Below are 18,352 nucleotides of genomic sequence, written 5' to 3'. Positions count from 1 at the left end.
CCGCGAGACACCTCGCCCCTCTGGAGACGTGAACAGGGTCTGTGACACCAGGCCGGCATTAGACTCTTGTCAGAAGCTGCATTTTAATTATCGCTGGGGGGTCTGCAGTCAGCTGCTCTTCCAGCTTGCCGGGAGTGTAATATCTTGCAATCTCTTTATTCAGTCTTATGCCTGCTGGCAGGATGGACCATTCCTGTCTGGGTCTGACTCCTCAAAACCCCTCACCTAAGACCGGGCGCAGTGGCTCAAGCCTGTAATCCCAGCACTTTGGGAGGCCGAGGCGGGTGGATCACGAGGTCAACAGATCGAGACCATCCTGGTCAACAAGGTGAAACCCCGTCTCTACTAAAAATACAAAAAATTAACTGGGCATGGTGGCGCGTGCCTGTAATCCCAGCTACTCGGGAGGCTGAGGCAGGAGAATTGCCTGAACCCAGGAGGCGGAGGTTGCGGTGAGCTGAGATCGCACCATTGCACTCCAGCCTGGGTAACAAGAGCGAAACTCCATCTCAAAAAAAAACACCTCACCCAACATGGCCCACAGCTGCCCCTGAGTCTGCGCACATTCGATTTTCCAGCCTTTCCCTGGAGCTGCCGTTTCATTAGGATGATGGTCTAACTTCCAAGTGCTAAGTCCAGTCTGACAAGTGCCCACACACAGCATGTTCTAGCCTCTGCTCAGCCCTCTTTCTGACCTCCACGCCAGCAGGACCACGTGTCCTGGGTGCCCAGCGGCTGTGGCGGCCTCTCTGACCTCCACGCCAGCAGGACCACGTGTCCTGGGTGCCCAGCGGCTGTGGCAGTGCCCCCTTCTTGGTGCTAATTTCTGTGTTTTCAGGGTTGCTGAGTTCTGCTGCATGAACAAACAGTCCCCAAGCTTAGTGACCTTCAAAGGCTCATTTCTCACTCAAGCAGCTGCTCTCACATGTCCCCAGGGGACCTGCTCTGTTCTCACTGAGGGACATAGGCTGAGGGATGATCCGTTCCACACACCCTCCCGTGAGGACTTGGTCGGCCGGGAAAGGAAATGTGGGCAGCTGCTCACACTCCCACGGTGGCGCAGGCACAGGCTCACGTCCCCAGTGCCCTCCACTCCCTCGGTTTATTCCTTGAACACATATTTGCTGAAACTCTCTGTGTGTCAGACACCGCTCTAGGCCCCAGGGGTGCCGCCGGGGAGAAAAAAGTCACAAGCACAAAACTCCCTGCTCTTGTGGCCCATGTATCCCACAGCGGGGTGGCAGGGGAGGTCGACAGCCGGGAGGGTCTGATGCTGACGAATCCTGTCGAGACAAACAAGCAGGGTCAGCTGGACACGGGAGGAATGTGAGACTAAGCAGGGAGGCCAGGGAGGGGCTCACTGAGAAGGTGGTGTTGGAAGGAGGGAGGGAGCAAGCCCTTCACACATCTCAGGGAACAGCATCTCCAGCAGAGGGAACAGCCTATGCAAAGGCCCTGAGGCACACTCCGTGGGAATGTCCAGTAAACTGCCCCACATGGCTGGCAGCTAGGAAGCAAGGCAAGAACAGACCTCTGACCTGAGATGGGGCTGCCGTGGCTTGATGTGGGGCAGCCTTGATCTATGACCTGAGATGGTGGGTGGCTGGGGGTGAAGAATGGGGCAGGGGTGGGGAGCAGGCAGTGGCTGGGGGTGAAGAATGGGGCAGGGGTGGGGAGCAGGCAGTGGCTGGGGGTGAAGAATGGGGCAGGGGTGGGGAGCAGGCAGTGGCTGGGGGGTGATGAATGGGGCAGGGGTGGGGAGCAGGCAGTGGCTGGGGGTGATGAATGGGGTGAGGTGGGGAGCAGGCAGTGGATGGGGGTGAAGAATGGGGCAGGGGTGGGGAGCAGGCAGTGGCTGGGGGTGAAGAATGGGGCAGGGGTGGGGAGCAGGCAGTGGCTGGGGGTGATGAATGGGGCAGGGGTGGGGAGCAGGCAGTGGCTGGGGGTGATGAATGGGGTGGGGTGGGGAGCAGGCATTGGCTGGGGGTGATGAATGGGGTGGGGTGGGGAGCAGGCAGTGGATGGGGGTGAAGAATGGGGCAGGGGTGGGGAGCAGGCAGTGGCTGGGGTGGGGAGCAGGCAGTGGCTGGGGGTGAAGAATGGGGTGGGGTGGGGAGCAGGCAGTGGCTGGGGGTGATGAATAGGGCAGGGGTGGGGAGCAAGCAGTGGCTGGGGGTGAAGAATGGGGTGGGGTGGGGAGCAGGCAGTGGATGGGGGTGATGAATGGGGCAGGGGTGGGGAGCAGGCAGTGGCTGGGGGTGAAGAATGGGGCAGGGGTGGGGAGCAGGCAGTGGCTGGGGGTGAAGAATGGGGCAGGGGTGGGGAGCAGGCAGTGGCTGGGGGTGATGAATGGGGCAGGGGTGGGGAGCAGGCAGTGGCTGGGGGTGATGAATGGGGCAGGGGTGGGGAGCAGGCAGTGGCTGGGGGTGATGAATGGGGCGGGGTGGGGAGCAGGCAGTGGCTGGGGGTGATGAATGGGGCAGGGGTGGGGAGCAGGCAGTGGCTGGGGGTGATGAATGGGGTGGGGTGGGGAGCAGGCATTGGCTGGGGGTGATGAATGGGGTGGGGTGGGGAGCAGGCATTGGCTGGGGATGAAGAATGGGGCAGGGCTGGGGGGTGGCTGGGTGGCGGTGGGGGTGGTGCAGGGCCTGGGGAGCAGTTGGTGGGAAGGTGACCATGCAGGGCCTGGGGCTGCTGAAAGGCTTGGAGCCTGACGGGGGAGCTGCTAGGAGCCATGAGCAGGAAGTGCTGTGGGCGGATCTGGGTTTTAACAGTCACGCTGGCTGTGGGGGAGACTGCAGGGTGGGCCTGTGGCATCTGCTTCCTCCTGCCTCACAAATGGTCCACACGTGGCAGCTGAAAACAGCACGCACTTATCAGCTCCAGTGTTCCACGTATCCATGATTGGTGTGGCTTGGCTGGACCCCCAGGCTCAGAATCTCACAGGCCCAGCTGGGTTGGGGTCTCATCTGACAGCTCCACTGGGGAAGAACTGGCCTCCAAGCTCGGGTATATGGCTCTGGGCAGGATTCTGGTCTCTGGGGCCTCAGTTCCTTGCCAGCTTTTAGCTGGACGTCACCCTCCGCCTCTTGCCCCATGTGCAGGTTTCGGCACAGCCTCTGGCTTCACCAGACAGTGGGAGAGCGAGCAAGGGGGTGAGCAAGACGACACGGGGTTTTTCTGTGACCGGATTTAGAAGTGACACCCCACTGCTTTTGCCATTTTCTATTCATTCAAGATGAGCCACGCTCCCCTGACACATTCAAGCGTGGGAGTGCACAGTACAGCACAGCAGGGGCGCCACGGTCATGTAGGCTGTCCCACAGAGGGCGAGCTTGGCAGCTGCTGGCTACGGCACCAGTCCAGGCCTGAGGCAGCGGCGGCTTGGACCAGCGAGGCCAGGATGGAGGCCGGGGTGGAGGCCAGGGTGGAGGCCGGGGTGGAGGCTGTGAGCAGTGATCGGATGCTGGGTACTTGCTGAAGCTGCAGAAGAGAGGATCTGCCTCAGGCTGGGAGAAGAAGATCCACGCCTTCACCTTCAGCCTGAAGACCTGAGATGGGGCAGCCAAGACCTGAGATGGGGCAGCCATGACCCATGACCTGAGATGGGGCTGCTGTGACTTGACTTGGGGCAGCTGTGACCTATAACTTGAGATAGGGTTGCTGTGACCTATGACCTGAGACGGGGTAGCCGTGACCTATGACCTAGCATGGGGCTACCCAGCTCCACTCTTGGCAGGGACGTCCTATGCCCTGGGACCTTCCTCCCAGAAGAAGAGGAAGGTGAAGAGAGGGTTATAGGAAGCCCCAAGGCCCGGAAGCCTTGCATGCTGTGTAGACGGTCCTGCTGGGAGACACCCCTTGCCCAGCTCCAGCCACCCACCCAGAGCACAGCAGCTGTGCCTGTGGAGAGCTCACCACCGCTCGAAGGGCCTGCCCCTGCAGGGAGGCACTGCCAGCCCCAGCCGCCAACCCCCGACTAATCCGCTTTAAACCCACGGCGTGGTGCCGGCCTGTAAGCAGCTTTTCAGGTGAGAGAGGATGTCCCCTCCCAGCACGTTGCCCAGGAGACTGCGGGGCTGAGCTACGGGCTGAAGGCAGCAGCCGTGTTTATGTGTCCACATGTGATCACCCCACCCAGGCCCAGGAGGGATTCAGAGGCCGTGTCCCAAGGGCACAAATGCAAATGGGAAAATGCGGACGGGGACTGAATGCATCTCCAGCCTCCCCACATCCCTGACCTGCTCCTCTCGACAGGGGTCCCGGAAGGGAACGGAGCAGACGGACAGCCTGGGAAGGCACTGGCTCCAACAGAAACTAATCCAAGACCTCACCTGTTTCCACAGTGGCCCTGGGAAAGGAACCCTGTCTGAAACCTGCCTGCCAGCGCCACCTGAGAGCTGCCAGCGGCAGAGCCCACTGTCCTCCCTGACCACGCGGCCTCTTCCTGACTGTGGCGCAGACTGTGACTTGCCCACCTCCCCACCTCCTGCCCACCGCCCCCACCCCCCGTCCCATTTTCACACATGTGGGGTCTCCCAGCCTCAGGCCTCAGCTCAGACATCCTGAGGCCACTTCCCCTCTCCCAGAACTTGGGTCACTTCCTGAAATTCACGGGGAATTCGTTTCCTGGCCCATTGCCGTATCCCTCTCCAGGCTGGAAGGTCTGGAGTTCCCAGGCCTTGAATCTCCCCAGCAGCCCCCGTGGCCCTGCCCACAACAGGAAACCGTAGGAAGGCAGCAGAGCCTGGGGTGTTCCTGCAGGATGCTTGCCTGAGAGCAGGGCTCGGGCAGGACCCTAATGGGTGGCAGCCATTTGGCCACCTGCGTTCTCTGGGCCTAGGGGAGGTGCAGGTGTCAGGAACCTGCGGGGTGGGCTCTGGAGTTTCCTGGTTCCTGGGTGGCAGCCACCAGATGGCAGCGTGGGCTCATCCTGGCCCGGCCCCACCAGCACAGCTCCCAAGCTGGAGAGGACTGGGTGGGTGGCCAAGGACAGGGAGGTGCCCTCCCTCATCCTGAGCAGGTAGCCATGAGGCCTTGGCAGAACTCCCACCCTGGAACTGGGCAGCTGGAGCCAGGGGTAAGGCATGTGGAAGGGCCTTGGCTCTTGGGGCCAGGCACTCAACATACCTGAGCACACGTGGGCATGTCAGCACACGTGGGCATGTCAGCACACAACTATGCACACCTGGGCACACCTAAGCACACTGGCACACACCTGAGCATGTTGGCACACACCTGGGCACATTGGCGTGCACCTGGGCATACCTGAGCAGATGTCCACACACCCGAACACATCACACACCTGGGCACGCGGGATACACCTGGCCACATTGGCACACATCTGTGCACATCTGAGCACAGCTGCACACACTCGAACACCTGCGCACACCTATGTGCACACCTGCATACACCTGAACACACCTGACATGCTCCTCTTCCCTGTGTGAACTTGAGCCAGTTACCTAATTTTTTGGTGGCTGAGCTTCCTTATCTGTAAGGTGAGAGTGACAAGGCCCCCGCCAAGAGCTGTCATAAGAATGAAGTGAGGTGATCCCTGTAGGACACCAGGGTGGTTGCTGTGCCCAGGTGTGCAGCCACAGACAGGTGCACCTGTCATGGCCATGTGAGATCACAGAGAGGCAGGTCTGGGAAGGGGTTGCCAGCCCCAGGCCGGTGAGCAGCAGGTGGAACACCAGCTGCAGTGCAACGTGGGCGGTGGGGAGCAGTGGGGGATGGTGGGGAGCGGGGGCAGCTGTAGGGAGCAGTGGGGGCCGTGGGGATTGTCAGGGAGAGGTGGGGAGTGGCGGGTAGAGGCTGGGAGAAGCAGAGGGCATCGGGGGCAGCAGGGAAGGGGGCGGTGGGGAGCGGTGGAGGCTGTGGCGCAGCAGGCTTGAGCCCCATGGGGAGAGCCAGCATCCCACACATCTGGCACCTGCTTCCTGACCTGCAGGATGTGGACTCAGCCTTGCTTCACCTGCCGTTTTTTTAAAAAAAGCTGAAAGCGTGGATTTGGGGGCAAAGTTCCCACTTTGAGAAGCATTGTGCTGTTCAAATTTGCAAGCTGCCTGGGTGTTGGCCATGGCTCAAGAGCCCAGGGGCCACGTCAGCCTCAGCGTCAAGGTGGCTACAGGGTCCACACCTGCACCGCGTGTTCTCTGAGTCCTGGGTCCGCACCTGCACCGCGTGTTCCCTGAGTCCTGGGTCCACACCTGCACCGCGTGTTCCCTGAGTCCTGGGTTTACACCTGCACCGCGTGTTCTCTGAGTCCTGGGTTCACACCTGCACCGCGTGTTCCGTGAGTCCTGGGTCCACACCTGCACCGCGTGTTCTCTGAGTCCTGGGTCCACACCTGCACCGCGTGTTCACTGACTCCTGTGTCCACACCTGCACCGTGTGTTCCCTGAGTCCTGGGTTTACACCTGCACCGTGTGTTCCCTGAGTCCTGGGTCCACACCTGCACCGCGTGTTCCGTGAGTCCTGGGTCCACACCTGCACCGTGTGTTCCCTGAGTCCTGGGTCCACACCTGCACCGCGTGTTCTCTGAGTCCTGGGTTTACACCTGCACCGCGTGTTCTCTGAGTCCTGGGTTTACACCTGCACTGCGTGTTCCCTGAGTCCTGGGTCCGCACCTGCACCGCGTGTTCCCTGAGTCCTGTGTCTGCACCTGCACCGCGTGTTCCCTGAGTCCTGGGTCCGCACCTGCACCGCGTGTTCCCTGAGTCCTGTGTCCGCACCTGCACCGCGTGTTCCCTGAGTCCTGGGTCCACACCTGCACCGCGTGTTCTCTGAGTCCTGGGTTTACACCTGCACCGCATGTTCTCTGAGTCCTGGGTTTACACCTGCACCGGTTTTCTCTGAGTCCTGGGTTTACACCTGCACTGCGTGTTCCCTGAGTCCTGGGTCCGCACCTGCACCGCGTGTTCCCTGAGTCCTGGGTCCGCACCTGCACCGCGTGTTCCCTGAGTCCTGGGTCCGCACCTGCACCGCGTGTTCCCTGAGTCCTGGGTTTACACCTGCACCGCGTGGGTCCGCACCTGCACCGCGTGTTCCCTGAGTCCTGGGTCCGCACCTGCACCGTGTGTTCCCTGAGTCCTGGGTCCGCACCTGCACCGCGTGTTCCCTGAGTCCTGGGTCCGCACCTGCACCGCGTGTTCCCTGAGTCCTGGGTCCGCACCTGCACCGCGTGTTCCCTGAGTCCTGGGTCCGCACCTGCACCGCGTGTTCCCTGAGTCCTGGGTTTACACCTGCACCGCGTGTTCCCTGAGTCCTGGGTCCGCACCTGCACCGCGTGTTCCCTGAGTCCTGTGTCCACACCTGCACCGCGTGTTCCCTGAGTCCTGGGTCCGCACCTGCACTGCGTGTTCCGTGAGTCCTGTGTCCGCACCTGCACCGCGTGTTCCCTGAGTCCTGGGTTTATACCTGCACCGCGTGTTCTCTGAGTCCTGGGTTTACACCTGCACCGCGTGTTCCCTGAGTCCTGTGTCCACACCTGCACCGCGTGTTCTCTGAGTCCTGGGTCCACACCTGCACCGCGTGTTCTCTGAGTCCTGGGTCCGCACCTGCATCGCGTGTTCTGTGAGTCCTGGGTCCACACCTGCACCGCGTGTTCTCTGAGTCCTGGGTCCACACCTGCACCACGTGTTCTCTGAGTCCTGGGTCCGCACCTGCATCGCGTGTTCTGTGAGTCCTGGGTCCACACCTGCAACACGTGTTCTCTGAGTCCTGTGTCCACACCTGCACTGCGTGTTCTCTGAGTCCTGTGTCCACACCTGCACCGCGTGTTCTCTGAGTCCTGGGTCCACACCTGCACCACGTGTTCTCTGAGTCCTGGGTCCGCACCTGCATCGCGTGTTCTGTGAGTCCTGGGTCCACACCTGCACCACGTGTTCTCTGAGTCCTGTGTCCACACCTGCACTGCGTGTTCTCTGAGTCCTGGGTCCGCACCTGCACCGCGTGTTCCGTGAGTCCGGCGTCTATACCTGCATGCATGTTCTGTGAGAGTGCTGGTCTCCTGGAGGCCTGGGCTGCTCCCATGCATGTCCAGAGGAGGCATCATTCCCTGGCCTAACCATGTGACAACTGCAACAGCTCCTACCTGGCACACACACCTCCCGTGAGCCCGGCACCCACACCTCCTGCAGGCCTGGCACACCGGCAGGGGCTCCCCAGATGTGACGTGATCTGTGCTTAGGAGCCAGAGCCCTAGGTCCAGACTTGACTTCCGGTTGGAACTGGAAGAATCTAAACTATCTAATATGGCAGATTGTGCCCAAAATGGCCAAAACCGTATTCTGAGTCCCGTTTGTTCTCCCAGACCTTTGCCGTCCCCTGCCCCCTGAGAAGAGGAGCTCCGTTCCCCGTTGCTGGAATCACGGTTTATGGGGCAGTGGGGAGGAGAACAGGCAGGAGGCTGGGGCCGGCCCACCTGCTCTGCTCAGGGCTCTGGGCTCTTGTTTGCGGAGGCAGCCACCAGGCTGTGTGGAAGCCCAGACCACAAGGAGAATCCCTTCAGGTGTCCGGTCACAGCCCGGCCAGGGATCAGCTGGCCAGCAGGACCCACCAGAGCCTGAGCCCTCAGTGACCTCGGCTCCCAGCATCTGGGCAGCCCCGGCTCCTGCCAAGTGTAGCAGAGACAAGCCGCCCCCAGCGAACCGGCTGTGGATTCATGATAAAAATCAGTGCTGGGATCACTGCAGGTCACACAGTGTGGGGTGGTTCACTGTGAGCAGCAGGCAACGGGACAAGTGCCCAGCACCAGGCAACTCTGCACCGCTTGGCCTCCCCTGGCACTTTCACGCCTGTGACTGGGGCCGTCAGCTGCCCCCTCTCAGGAGCATTGGGAGGGTTCTGTGAGTAGGTACATATGTCGTGCTCGGTAGAATGGTGTTCCCAAATTGGGCGTCCGCCCAGAACCTCAGACTGCAGCTTATCTGGAAACAGGGCCTTTGCAGATGGACTTAGTTAAGAGGAGGCCTGGCCGACGAGGGTGGACCTTCAATCCAAAGACAGGTGTCCTTACAGGAAAGGAAAACACAGACTCAGGGGAGATGCAGGGGCGGGAGGCAGAGACTGCAGCGACGTGGCCACAGCCGGGACCTGGGTGCCGGCAGAGGCCGGAATGGGGAGGCAGGATCCTCCCCTGGAGCCTCAGCCCCGCCATGCCTGACTCCAGACTCCGGCCCCAGGCTGGGAGCCTGCGTTCCACTGCGCTGTGTCACCAGCATGCACCAGAACGACGCCTGTGACATTCTCCGCTGCCCATCCCGCACCCTCAAGAACTTGACACTCTGGAGTCTCACAGGGATGGAAAACCTAAAATTACACGGAAAGAAGACCCTCCTGCTGCAGGCCCACTACCTCCTAACAGGACGCCTGGAATGGAGTCTTCTAGAAAGCGCCTTTATCTTCAGTAGAGATGGTTGTTTCTCATGGGTTTTCCTAAAAGGAGGAGCTTCAGAGTGAGGAGACGTGGAGCTCCTGACCAGCCCTGAGCACACACAGCCACAGCTGGTTTCTCCAAGACGCCCAGCACAAAGGCCTGGGGACAGAAGCATAGCCACGGGGCACAGCTGTCCTGGAGACACCCACGGGAGCCACGGGGCACAGCTGTCCTGGAGACACCCACGGGAGCCACGGGGCACAGCTGTCCTGGAGACACCCACGGGAGCCACGGGGCACAGCTGTCCTGGAGACACCCACGGGAGCCACGGGGCACAGCTGTCCTGGAGACACCCACGGGAGCCATGGAGACACCCACAGGAGCCACGGGGCACAGCTGTCCTGGAGGCCCCCCATGGGAGCCATGGGGGCACAGCTGTCCTGGAGGCCCCTGGCAGCTCCGCACCTGCCTGTCCTGCTGCTGGGCTGCTGAGGGGCCTCAGTATTGGCTGCATTTAGAAAACCAGCAGCTCGGCCGGGCGCGGTGGCTCAAGCCTGTAATCCCAGCACTTTGGGAGGCCGAGGCGGGTGGATCACGAGGTCAAGAGATCGAGACCGTTCTGGTCAACATGGTGAAACCCCGTCTCCACTAAAAATGCAAAAAATTAGCTGGGCATGGTGGCCCGTGCCTGTAATCCCAGCTACTTGGGAGGCTGAGGCAGGAGAATTGCCTGAACGCAGGAGGCGGAGGTTGCGGTGAGCCGAGATCGCGCCATTGCACTCCAGCCTGGGTAACAAGAGCAAAACTCCGTCTCAAAAAAAAAAAAACAAACCAGCAGCTCAGAGGCCCCAAGGGAGATGCTGCCATGTGGGGCCCAAGAGGGCTGGGTGGCAGCTATTGGGCCTTTCTTCCAGGGCACAGCCTCTGCGCCTTCCCTCCGCCCCGCCGTGGGGAGCCTGGCCAATGGCATTTAACCTACTGCAGGCTGTGCCTCTTGTCCCCCCACCCCATCCAGAAACTATCCGTCCAGCAGAGATAAAGGCCTCCACAGAAGCTGGGAGCCGCGCCGTTCTCGGGTCACACCCGAGGGCTCACGAGTGTCTGTGGGTACTTGGGGTGCTGTGTGTACACACAGCTGAATGCCAATGCATGTGCCCATGTGAGCACACGCAACCACACAGATGCATGCACGTCCACGCGCATCTGTGACCCACACATGTGCACGGCTGCCCATGGACACGCAGAGGCAGGTGGGGCCTGTGCACCGGGGCCTGTCCTCACAGGAGGCTGGAAGCGTCACCGCATGTGACCTGAGGGCCCCGTGCTGTGACATCTGGGTCTGTGGCATGTGCATGTGTTTGCCAGGGTCACACATGTCTTCGTGTTCCTGTTTGCACAGTGGATATCTGTGTGTGCGTGTACCATCTGTCCATCATGTGTGTGCATGTGGTGTTTGCAAGGAAAGAATGTAAGATTGGGGAGCTGGAAAAGACACGCTGGTGCCTGGCTGGCTGTGGCTGCCTGTCCTTGGTGGCCCTAAGAAGCACTGGTGGCTGATGTGGCCTTGGCACAGCCCCTCCCCCACACTGGCTCCCAGGGGCCCAGGCAGGCACCGCTCACCAGGGCAGATGCTTCCTTGGGGTCCTGGCTTCCCCCGAGGGTGTGGCAGGCTGGGGTGGGAGCCCCTGGGCTCCTGTGGCTGCAGAGGGTCTCCCCGACACCCTGGCTAGGTGCTGGAGGGATTCCTGAACTTCCCCCGTCATCCTGGCCAGGCAGAGGCGTGAGAGGCAGACATCCCAGGGCAGGGACATGGCTGGAGTCAGACCCAGGCTGCTGCCGGCCGGTCGAGCAGGGTGTTGGCCTGTGGCTTCTGACTTGAGAGTCACTGGGCGACAATATCTCTGAGGCCACACCAGTCCCTGGAGATTGGAACAGGTGCCCTCCCAGGGTGGCCAGAGCCCAGGGAAGGACAGGGACGGCAGAAGGGACTGCAGAGAGTGCCCACAGGTGTGCAAGTGAGACCCCCTCACATATCAGGGCGCCCGTGGGTCATGAGTTGACCCTGGGGTGATGCTGGCACAGTGCCTGGGGCCACCAGGGCTGTGCTGAGCCAAAGACCCCAGCAGTGAGCCGAAGACCCCAGCAGCCCGCCATGAAGCTTGTGCACCACAGGCCCAGCCATGGGGCTGGTTCTGACCCAGGCCACGCCTGCCCACTCTGTGGCCTGTGTTCTCATTGGTACAACAGGGGCAACAGGACCCAGGGTGCACGTCCTGTTCCAGAAAGTTCCAGAGACGGCTGGTGCCCTGTTGCTGCTGTTTGGTCTACACTGAAAATCCACTGTGATTTTAGTCACCTTCACCCATGATCTCAGCCGGATCATCCAAAGAACCTGCCTCGGCTGCTCCTCCAGCACCTGCTGCCTCACTGGTGCTTCTGTGTGGTAGAGGCGGCTTCTGCCCCTGAACCTCATGAAGCCACCTCCACCAACTTCCAGCTTTTCTTCTGGAGCTTCCTGGCCTCTCTCAGCCTTCACAGAATAGAAGAGAGCTGGAGCCTTGGTCTGGATCAGGCTTTGGCTTGAGGAGACGCTATGGTCGGTTTGATCTCCTATCCTGACCCCTGCAGCTTCTTCCATGTTGGCAGCAAGGCTTTCCGCTTCTGTCTCATGCAGGTGTTCACTGGAGTGGCACTTACAATTTCCCTCAAGTTTTCCTTTATATTCAAAACTTGGCTAACTCTTTTGCACGGTGGCCTGGCTTTCAGCCTGTCCAGATTCTGACACGCCCTTCTCAGCAGGCTGAGCCATTTCTGACTTTTGATTTGAAGGAGAGAGCTGCAACTCGTCCTTCTCTTTGAGCATCTGAGGCTGTTGGAGGGTGTCCTGTGGCCTGACTTCTGTGCTGCTGTGTCTCAGGGACGGGAGAGGCCTGAAGAGAGGGAGAAGGATGGGGCATCGACTAGTGGGTGGAGAGTCAGAACGCACATCATGTATTGGTTAAGCTTGCCGTCTTATATGGGTACAGTTTGTGGCACCCCAAAACAATGATCATAGTAACATCAAAATTCACTGATCACAGATCACCTAACAGATATAATAAAGATGAAAATGTTTTGGCCAGGCACGACGGCTCACTCCTGTAATCCCAGCACTGTGGGAGGCTGAAGCCAGTGGATCACCTGAGGGCAGGAGTTTGAGAGCAGCCTGGCCAACATGATGAAACCCCATCTCTACTAAAAATACAAAAATTAGCCAGGTGTGATGGTGGATGCCTGCGATCCCAGCTACTCAAGGGGCTGAGGCAGGAGAATCACTTGAACCTGGGAGGCGGAGGTTGCTGCAGGCTGCGATGGTGACACTGCACTCCAGCCTGAGCCAGGTTGAGGCTGAGTGGGTGCTGCCTGCCTGCCTGCCCTCTCAGACTGTCTCTGGGACACCCCCAACCGCCGTGGGGGTCTCCGAAGCTTAGGCTGGAGGAGATGCCACATGAAGAAAGTAGAGGAAACAGAATTCCTGGAGAGAGAGCTGGTGCCTGAACATCCTACACTGGCAGCCTGGGAGTCAAGGGCCCAGAGGTCTCCTCCATCACCCTCCTCCAGGGCCCTCACCATCACCCTCCTCCAGGGCTCCTCCCCCATCACCCTCCTCCAGGGCTCCTCCCCCATCACCCTCCTCCAGGTCTCCTCCCCCATCACCCTCCTCCAGGGCTCCTCCCCCATCACCTTCCTCCAGTGCTCCTCCCTCATCACCCTCCTCCAGGGCTCCTCCCCCATCACCCTCCTCCAGGGTTCCTCCCGCATCACCTTCCTCCAGTGCTCCTCCCCCATCACCCTCCTCCAGGGCTCCTCCTCCATCACCCTCCTCCAGTGCTCCTCCCCCATCACCCCTCCTCCATCACCCTCCTCCAGGGCCACTTCAATCATCACAAAAACTTTCGCAGTCCAGGGTGGAAGCTCTGCTTCTGGCCCACCTGAGCCTCTGTGCTTCGTGGGCTGCACACCAGAGCTCCCTGGTCGCTTTGGGGTGGCAGGTGGGCTGGCCAGCAGGTGGTCTGATGGTGCCCCACATGTCCTGCTCTCTTCCTGCAGGGGAGCCACATGTGCGGGGGCCACTGAGTCTCTCGACACCCTGTGCTAGTGTCCTCCCAGCTACTGGTCTGCCTGCACCTGGTGGCCCCTGGGGGCTAGGGGCCCTGCACTGTGGGGAGGTGCCGTGTCCTATCTCTGGGCCCCCCTTGGCCCTGCCCACACCTCTGTGAATATTGGTCTGCTGATGTTCATGTGAATGGCTTCCTGCCGCTGCCCTTGGTGACAGAGAAATGCCGCCGAGTCTCCACCACTGACTGAAGGCAGCCTCGAGACTGGAGGTGCTGAAGCTACAGGCAAGAGGGCCTCATGTTGCCCCGTGTCCTAGAAACTAACGCCCATCGCCGCCCTCACTCCAGCCACCCGCTCACCCACACCGACGTGGTCCACAGTACTCACCCCATCGACCGCCCCAGCACCTGCACCGCCAGACACAACACTGCCACCCACCCAGACCAGCCCCACAGCACCCAGCAGCCCCACCGCCATCCCTGCCGCCAACACGGCCCTATGGCCAGCTCATCCTTCACACCGACAGAGGCTGAGCATGGGCCACAGGTGGGGCCTGGCCCAGTGCTGGGGGACCCGGAGTGAAGTAGACAGCCAGGGTCTCTGCTCAGATGGCTTCTGGTCCAGGTGAGAGGCTGTGTCAGATCAGCACACACGTGCAGCCTCGCCCATGCCGGCTGCAGAATGCATGGGGCCTGGTGTAAAACTATTCTAAAAGCAGCAAACAGTGTGTTCACAGGTGCTGACTTACTCCGTCCCTCCCTTCCTTTCTTCTTTCTCTTTTTGAGACAGGGTTTCCCTCTGTCACCCAGGCTGGAGTACAGCAGCGCGATCTCAGTTCAAAGGCGGAGGAGCCACGGTGAGCTCCAGCTCTGGAGCCTGGAGCAGGTGCAACGCTAGGTCCCTCTCCGCTATCCATGCACCCGGGAGGAGGCATCTCAGGCTCCAAGGAGCTCCCGGACCTGCTGTGGAAATGGAGAAGGTGGTGAGAACTCCATGGTCTGAAAGTGAGAGCTCATAGTATAATACACACTCAAAAATATAAAACTGCAAGCTATCACTTCCAACCGCAGAGATCCAATCACCTTTCCCATCCTTCCCATGGTGGAGGGTCACAAGGCCCTGAGGCTCACTGGGCATTTCCAGATTTGGGGATGGTGAATGCCGTCTTTACCCTCCTCTGCTAGGAATTGGACAGCCCGACTCCTCAAGCCAGTAGCCACCGTGCAAGGCAGTCACAGCGAGGGCCTCAGCACAGCACGGGGGGCACATGCCACCTTAGCACCTGTAAGCATGGATTGGGCCACAAGTACTTTATTTTTTAATGGCTTTAGTTTTATCAGAAATATACATCCACGTGGCTTAAAAAATCAGTCTTACAACAAGGCACAGTGGCTCACGCCTGTAATCCCAGCTCTTTGGGAGGCTGAGGTGGGAGGATCACCTGAGGTCAGGAGTTCAAGATCAGCCTGGCCAACATGGTGAAACCCCGTCTCTATTAAAAAAAAAAAAAAAATCAGCGGTGCACGGTGGGGGCGCCTGTAATCCCAGCTACCTGGGAGGCTGAGGCAGCAGAATCACTCATCTCCTCTCTGGTTCTCTTGGGTATTGGTGGACTTCATCCTCTCTGATCCTTGAGGGTATTCGTGGACTTCAGGAAAGGCAGGTGCAGCTCATGCGTTCGCTCCATTGTCTCTGGCCGAGGCTGAGGCACACATTCCTCCCGCTTCCCTCTGTGCTCCCAGGAAGGTGATGCCCCAACCCCAGCCTCAGAGGTGCGGATGCCAAACCCCACTTGCTCTTTGTGGCCAGTGCGGTTCCATTTTAACTTGGTCTGAATGAAGCAGAAATGGGAAGGAGCTGGCGTGTGCTCTAGACAGAAACCAGTTGGTTGGCACATGAGCCTTTGAGCCCCTGAGTCCACACTCTGGGAGTCTCAACACGCTGCAAGGACATCAGGCCGCAGCAGCTTTGGGGTCTGCAGTGCTCATCTCCCATGGACCCCAGGCTCCTGCAGGTAAAACCTGCCACTCCACGGCCAAGTGAGGACCTTCCTGTGGCCCACGTCTCTGTGTGACCTGGATGCTGTGGCTGCCACATTCTACTTATACATGTTTTAAAACCCACAGTGCCTTGTGAATATTTTGTTTAAACAGTCAATTATCTTTGAAGGATACTTAATCAATTTGTCAAATCCTCAATATTTAATTTGCCCACACTGTGGCTGTACCGGGGGCTGCTCATCTCTCCCTGTCCCATATGTGCTCGGCTCCTAACTGGAGGACACACCCGGGTCTGCAGCGGGTCCACTCACCACCCAGTTCCATGCGCTGGTTCTGCAAACACTTGCTCTGCCTTGTCTCTCAGAGAGGTTTCTGCTGAGAGGAGACTCAGGCTGACAGGGTTATTCTTTCTGGGCCGGGATGATGCTACTCCTGCGTGGGCTACTCAGGAGAAATGAGATGTGCATTTTACGCCGGTGACCCGGGAGGTGACCTTCTGTGGCCGGTGACCCGGGAGGTGACCTTCTGTGGCCGGTGACCCAGAATCGACCTTCTGTGGCTTTTGTGGCCTCTGTGCCATTTTCTTCATTGTCCCTGAGTTGGGGATTTTGAGTTTCTGTCATCTGTGGGTTCACAATTTGCATCAGATCTGGAAATCTTGGGGCTATGATTTCGTCATATTTTTTCGGTGCCTCTGCTGTCTGCTCTTCTTCAGGGACCCCTGTTCGGATTGCAGTTGTGTGGGGGACTCTGATTCTCACAGGGGTGCCGGGCCCCTGCAACCTGCAAGTCACGAAAGATGCTCTTTTAGCTTATTGTTAATTTTTCTGTTTTATATTGTATTGCATCTACTGTTCTGTCTTCAAGCTCATTCATCTTTTCTTCCACGTCTAACAGGTTCATCGCATCCACTGTAGCTTTAACTTGTAGAAGTTTGCTGTGCATATTTTTACGTGGTCCGTTTCTACTTAGCTCTTTGAACATATGGAATGCAGTTAGGATAACCCCGTGTCACCATCTGGCAATGGTAAGGATCGCATTCGTCCTGAGCAGGATTTCTTGGGTTTTTTCTCCCCATGTGGGTTCCTTTTCTCACGTCCCTGATGTAATCTTTGGTGAATATCTTTGTTATTGGGCGTGATGTTTGTGTTTATGTGGAAACGTTCTTGCAGCTTTCTCTGGCGTGCAGTTCCCTTCCTTGGACAAAGTTTTACCTCTTGGGTCTCATTTTTAAAAGTTGCCGTCGGGGATGACGGTTCTGTCCATTTTGTCCACACTAATCATCCCCCCTTGGTGAGGAAGACCCTGTGAGATGCCCCGTCACCCTCGGGAGGTCTGGGGGACGGGGCGGGCACTGTGAGATGCCCCGTCACCCTCGGGAGGTCTGGGGGGGGCGGGGCGGGCACTGTGAGATGCCCCCGTCACCCCGGGAGGTCTTGGGGGGGCGGGGCGGGCACTGTGAGATGCCCCCGTCACCCCGGGAGGTCTTGGGGGGGCGGGGCGGGCACTGTGAGATGCCCCCGTCACCCCGGGAGGTCTTGGGGGGGCGGGGCGGGCACTGTGAGATGCCCCCGTCACCCCGGGAGGTCTGGGGGGGGCGGGCACAGACACCCTGGACAGTCTTGCCCTGGCTCCGAGGCCTCCCCCCAAGCTGCATGGGTTAAGGTGTTCCGATCGCACCGTGGGCTCCCCGCGATCACCCGGGTCCCACGCAGCCCTCTCCCCTCCTACCCGGTCCTGGGAACCTGAACCCCCGGAGCCTCCCGGAGGCCTGTCTGACCCGCCCGCTCCTTCCGCCTGCAGCCTGGAGCAAGCAGGGGGCCCGCCGCCTCCGTCCTTGTCCCCCTCAAGGGCACTTGTCCTTTCCAGCCTGGCGCCCGACGTCCGGCCCCTCTGCCCGCGCCTCTCCTCCCGCCTCGTCTCTGAACCGCCGTCCGGTGGGAAGGTCTCTTCCTTCTCCAGCCCACATCCCCTCCCCCGACCTGCCCACGCTGCGTCTCGCCCGCCACGTCGGTGGTTGGATCAGTTTGGTATTTGGAAGCTTCTCTCATCTCTCACCGACCTGGCCTACGGCGGGCAGGCACGGAGCGTGCGCAGAAGGAAGGCGGGAACGGGGCTGGCCGGCACAGAGCCTGCGCGGAAGGAAGGCGGGAACGGGGCGCGGCAGGCACGGAGCCTGCGCAGAAGGAAGGCGGGAACGGGGCGCGGCAGGCACGGAGCCTGCGCGGAAGGAAGGCGGGAACGGGGCGCGGCAGGCACGGAGCCTGCGCGGAAGGAAGGCGGGAACGGGGCGCGGCAGGCACGGAGCCTGCGCAGAAGGAAGGCGGGAACGCGGCGCGGCAGGCACGGAGCCTGCGCAGAAGGAAGGCGGGAACGGGGCTGGCAGGCACGGAGTCTGCGCAGAAGGAAGGCGGGAACGGGGCGCGGCAGGCACGGAGCCTGCGCAGAAGGAAGGCGGGAACGCGGCGCGGCAGGCACGGAGCCTGCGCAGAAGGAAGGCGGGAACGGGGCGCGGCAGGCACGGAGCCTGCGCAGAAGGAAGGCGGGAACGCGGCGCGGCAGGCACGGAGCCTGCGCAGAAGGAAGGCGGGAAGGCGGCGCAGAAGGCGGGAACGGGGCGCGGAGACGGCAGTGGCGAGGAATTCCACGGCGGGAGAGACCAGCCCGACCCCCTCCCCTTGCCCTCGCCCCGACCCCCTCCCCGTGCCCTCGGCCCGACCCTCTCCCCGTGCCCTCGGCCCGACCCTCTCCCCGTGCCCTCGGCCCGACCCTCTCCCCGTGCCCTCGGCCCGACCCTCTCCCCGTGCCCTCGGCCCGACCCCCTCCCCGTGCCCTCGGCCCGGACCCCCTCCCCGTGCCCTCGGCCCGGACC

General features: G+C 60.5%; 1 protein-coding gene across 1 annotated transcript; it reads right to left on the bottom strand.

The window, feature by feature from the left end:
* Positions 1–4,597: 4,597 nt before the first annotated feature.
* LOC118144403 (uncharacterized) lies at positions 4,598–17,573 on the bottom strand. The gene is made up of 7 exons (XM_078338171.1): positions 17,543–17,573; positions 14,229–14,442; positions 13,354–13,758; positions 6,912–12,312; positions 5,269–5,324; positions 4,825–4,974; positions 4,598–4,710 (listed from the first exon to the last, which is right to left on the bottom strand). The coding sequence occupies exons 4-7, from the start codon at positions 8,057–8,059 to the stop codon at positions 4,598–4,600; spliced, it is 1,467 nt and encodes a 488-aa protein (XP_078194297.1). The 5' UTR covers positions 8,060–12,312; positions 13,354–13,758; positions 14,229–14,442; positions 17,543–17,573.
* Between the last annotated feature and the right edge of the window lie 779 nt (positions 17,574–18,352).

Source organism: Callithrix jacchus, chromosome 9 (genome assembly GCF_049354715.1).
Source record: "Callithrix jacchus isolate 240 chromosome 9, calJac240_pri, whole genome shotgun sequence".
NCBI lineage: Eukaryota > Metazoa > Chordata > Mammalia > Primates > Cebidae > Callithrix > Callithrix jacchus.
This window is presented reverse-complemented; position numbering and strand designations above follow the sequence as displayed.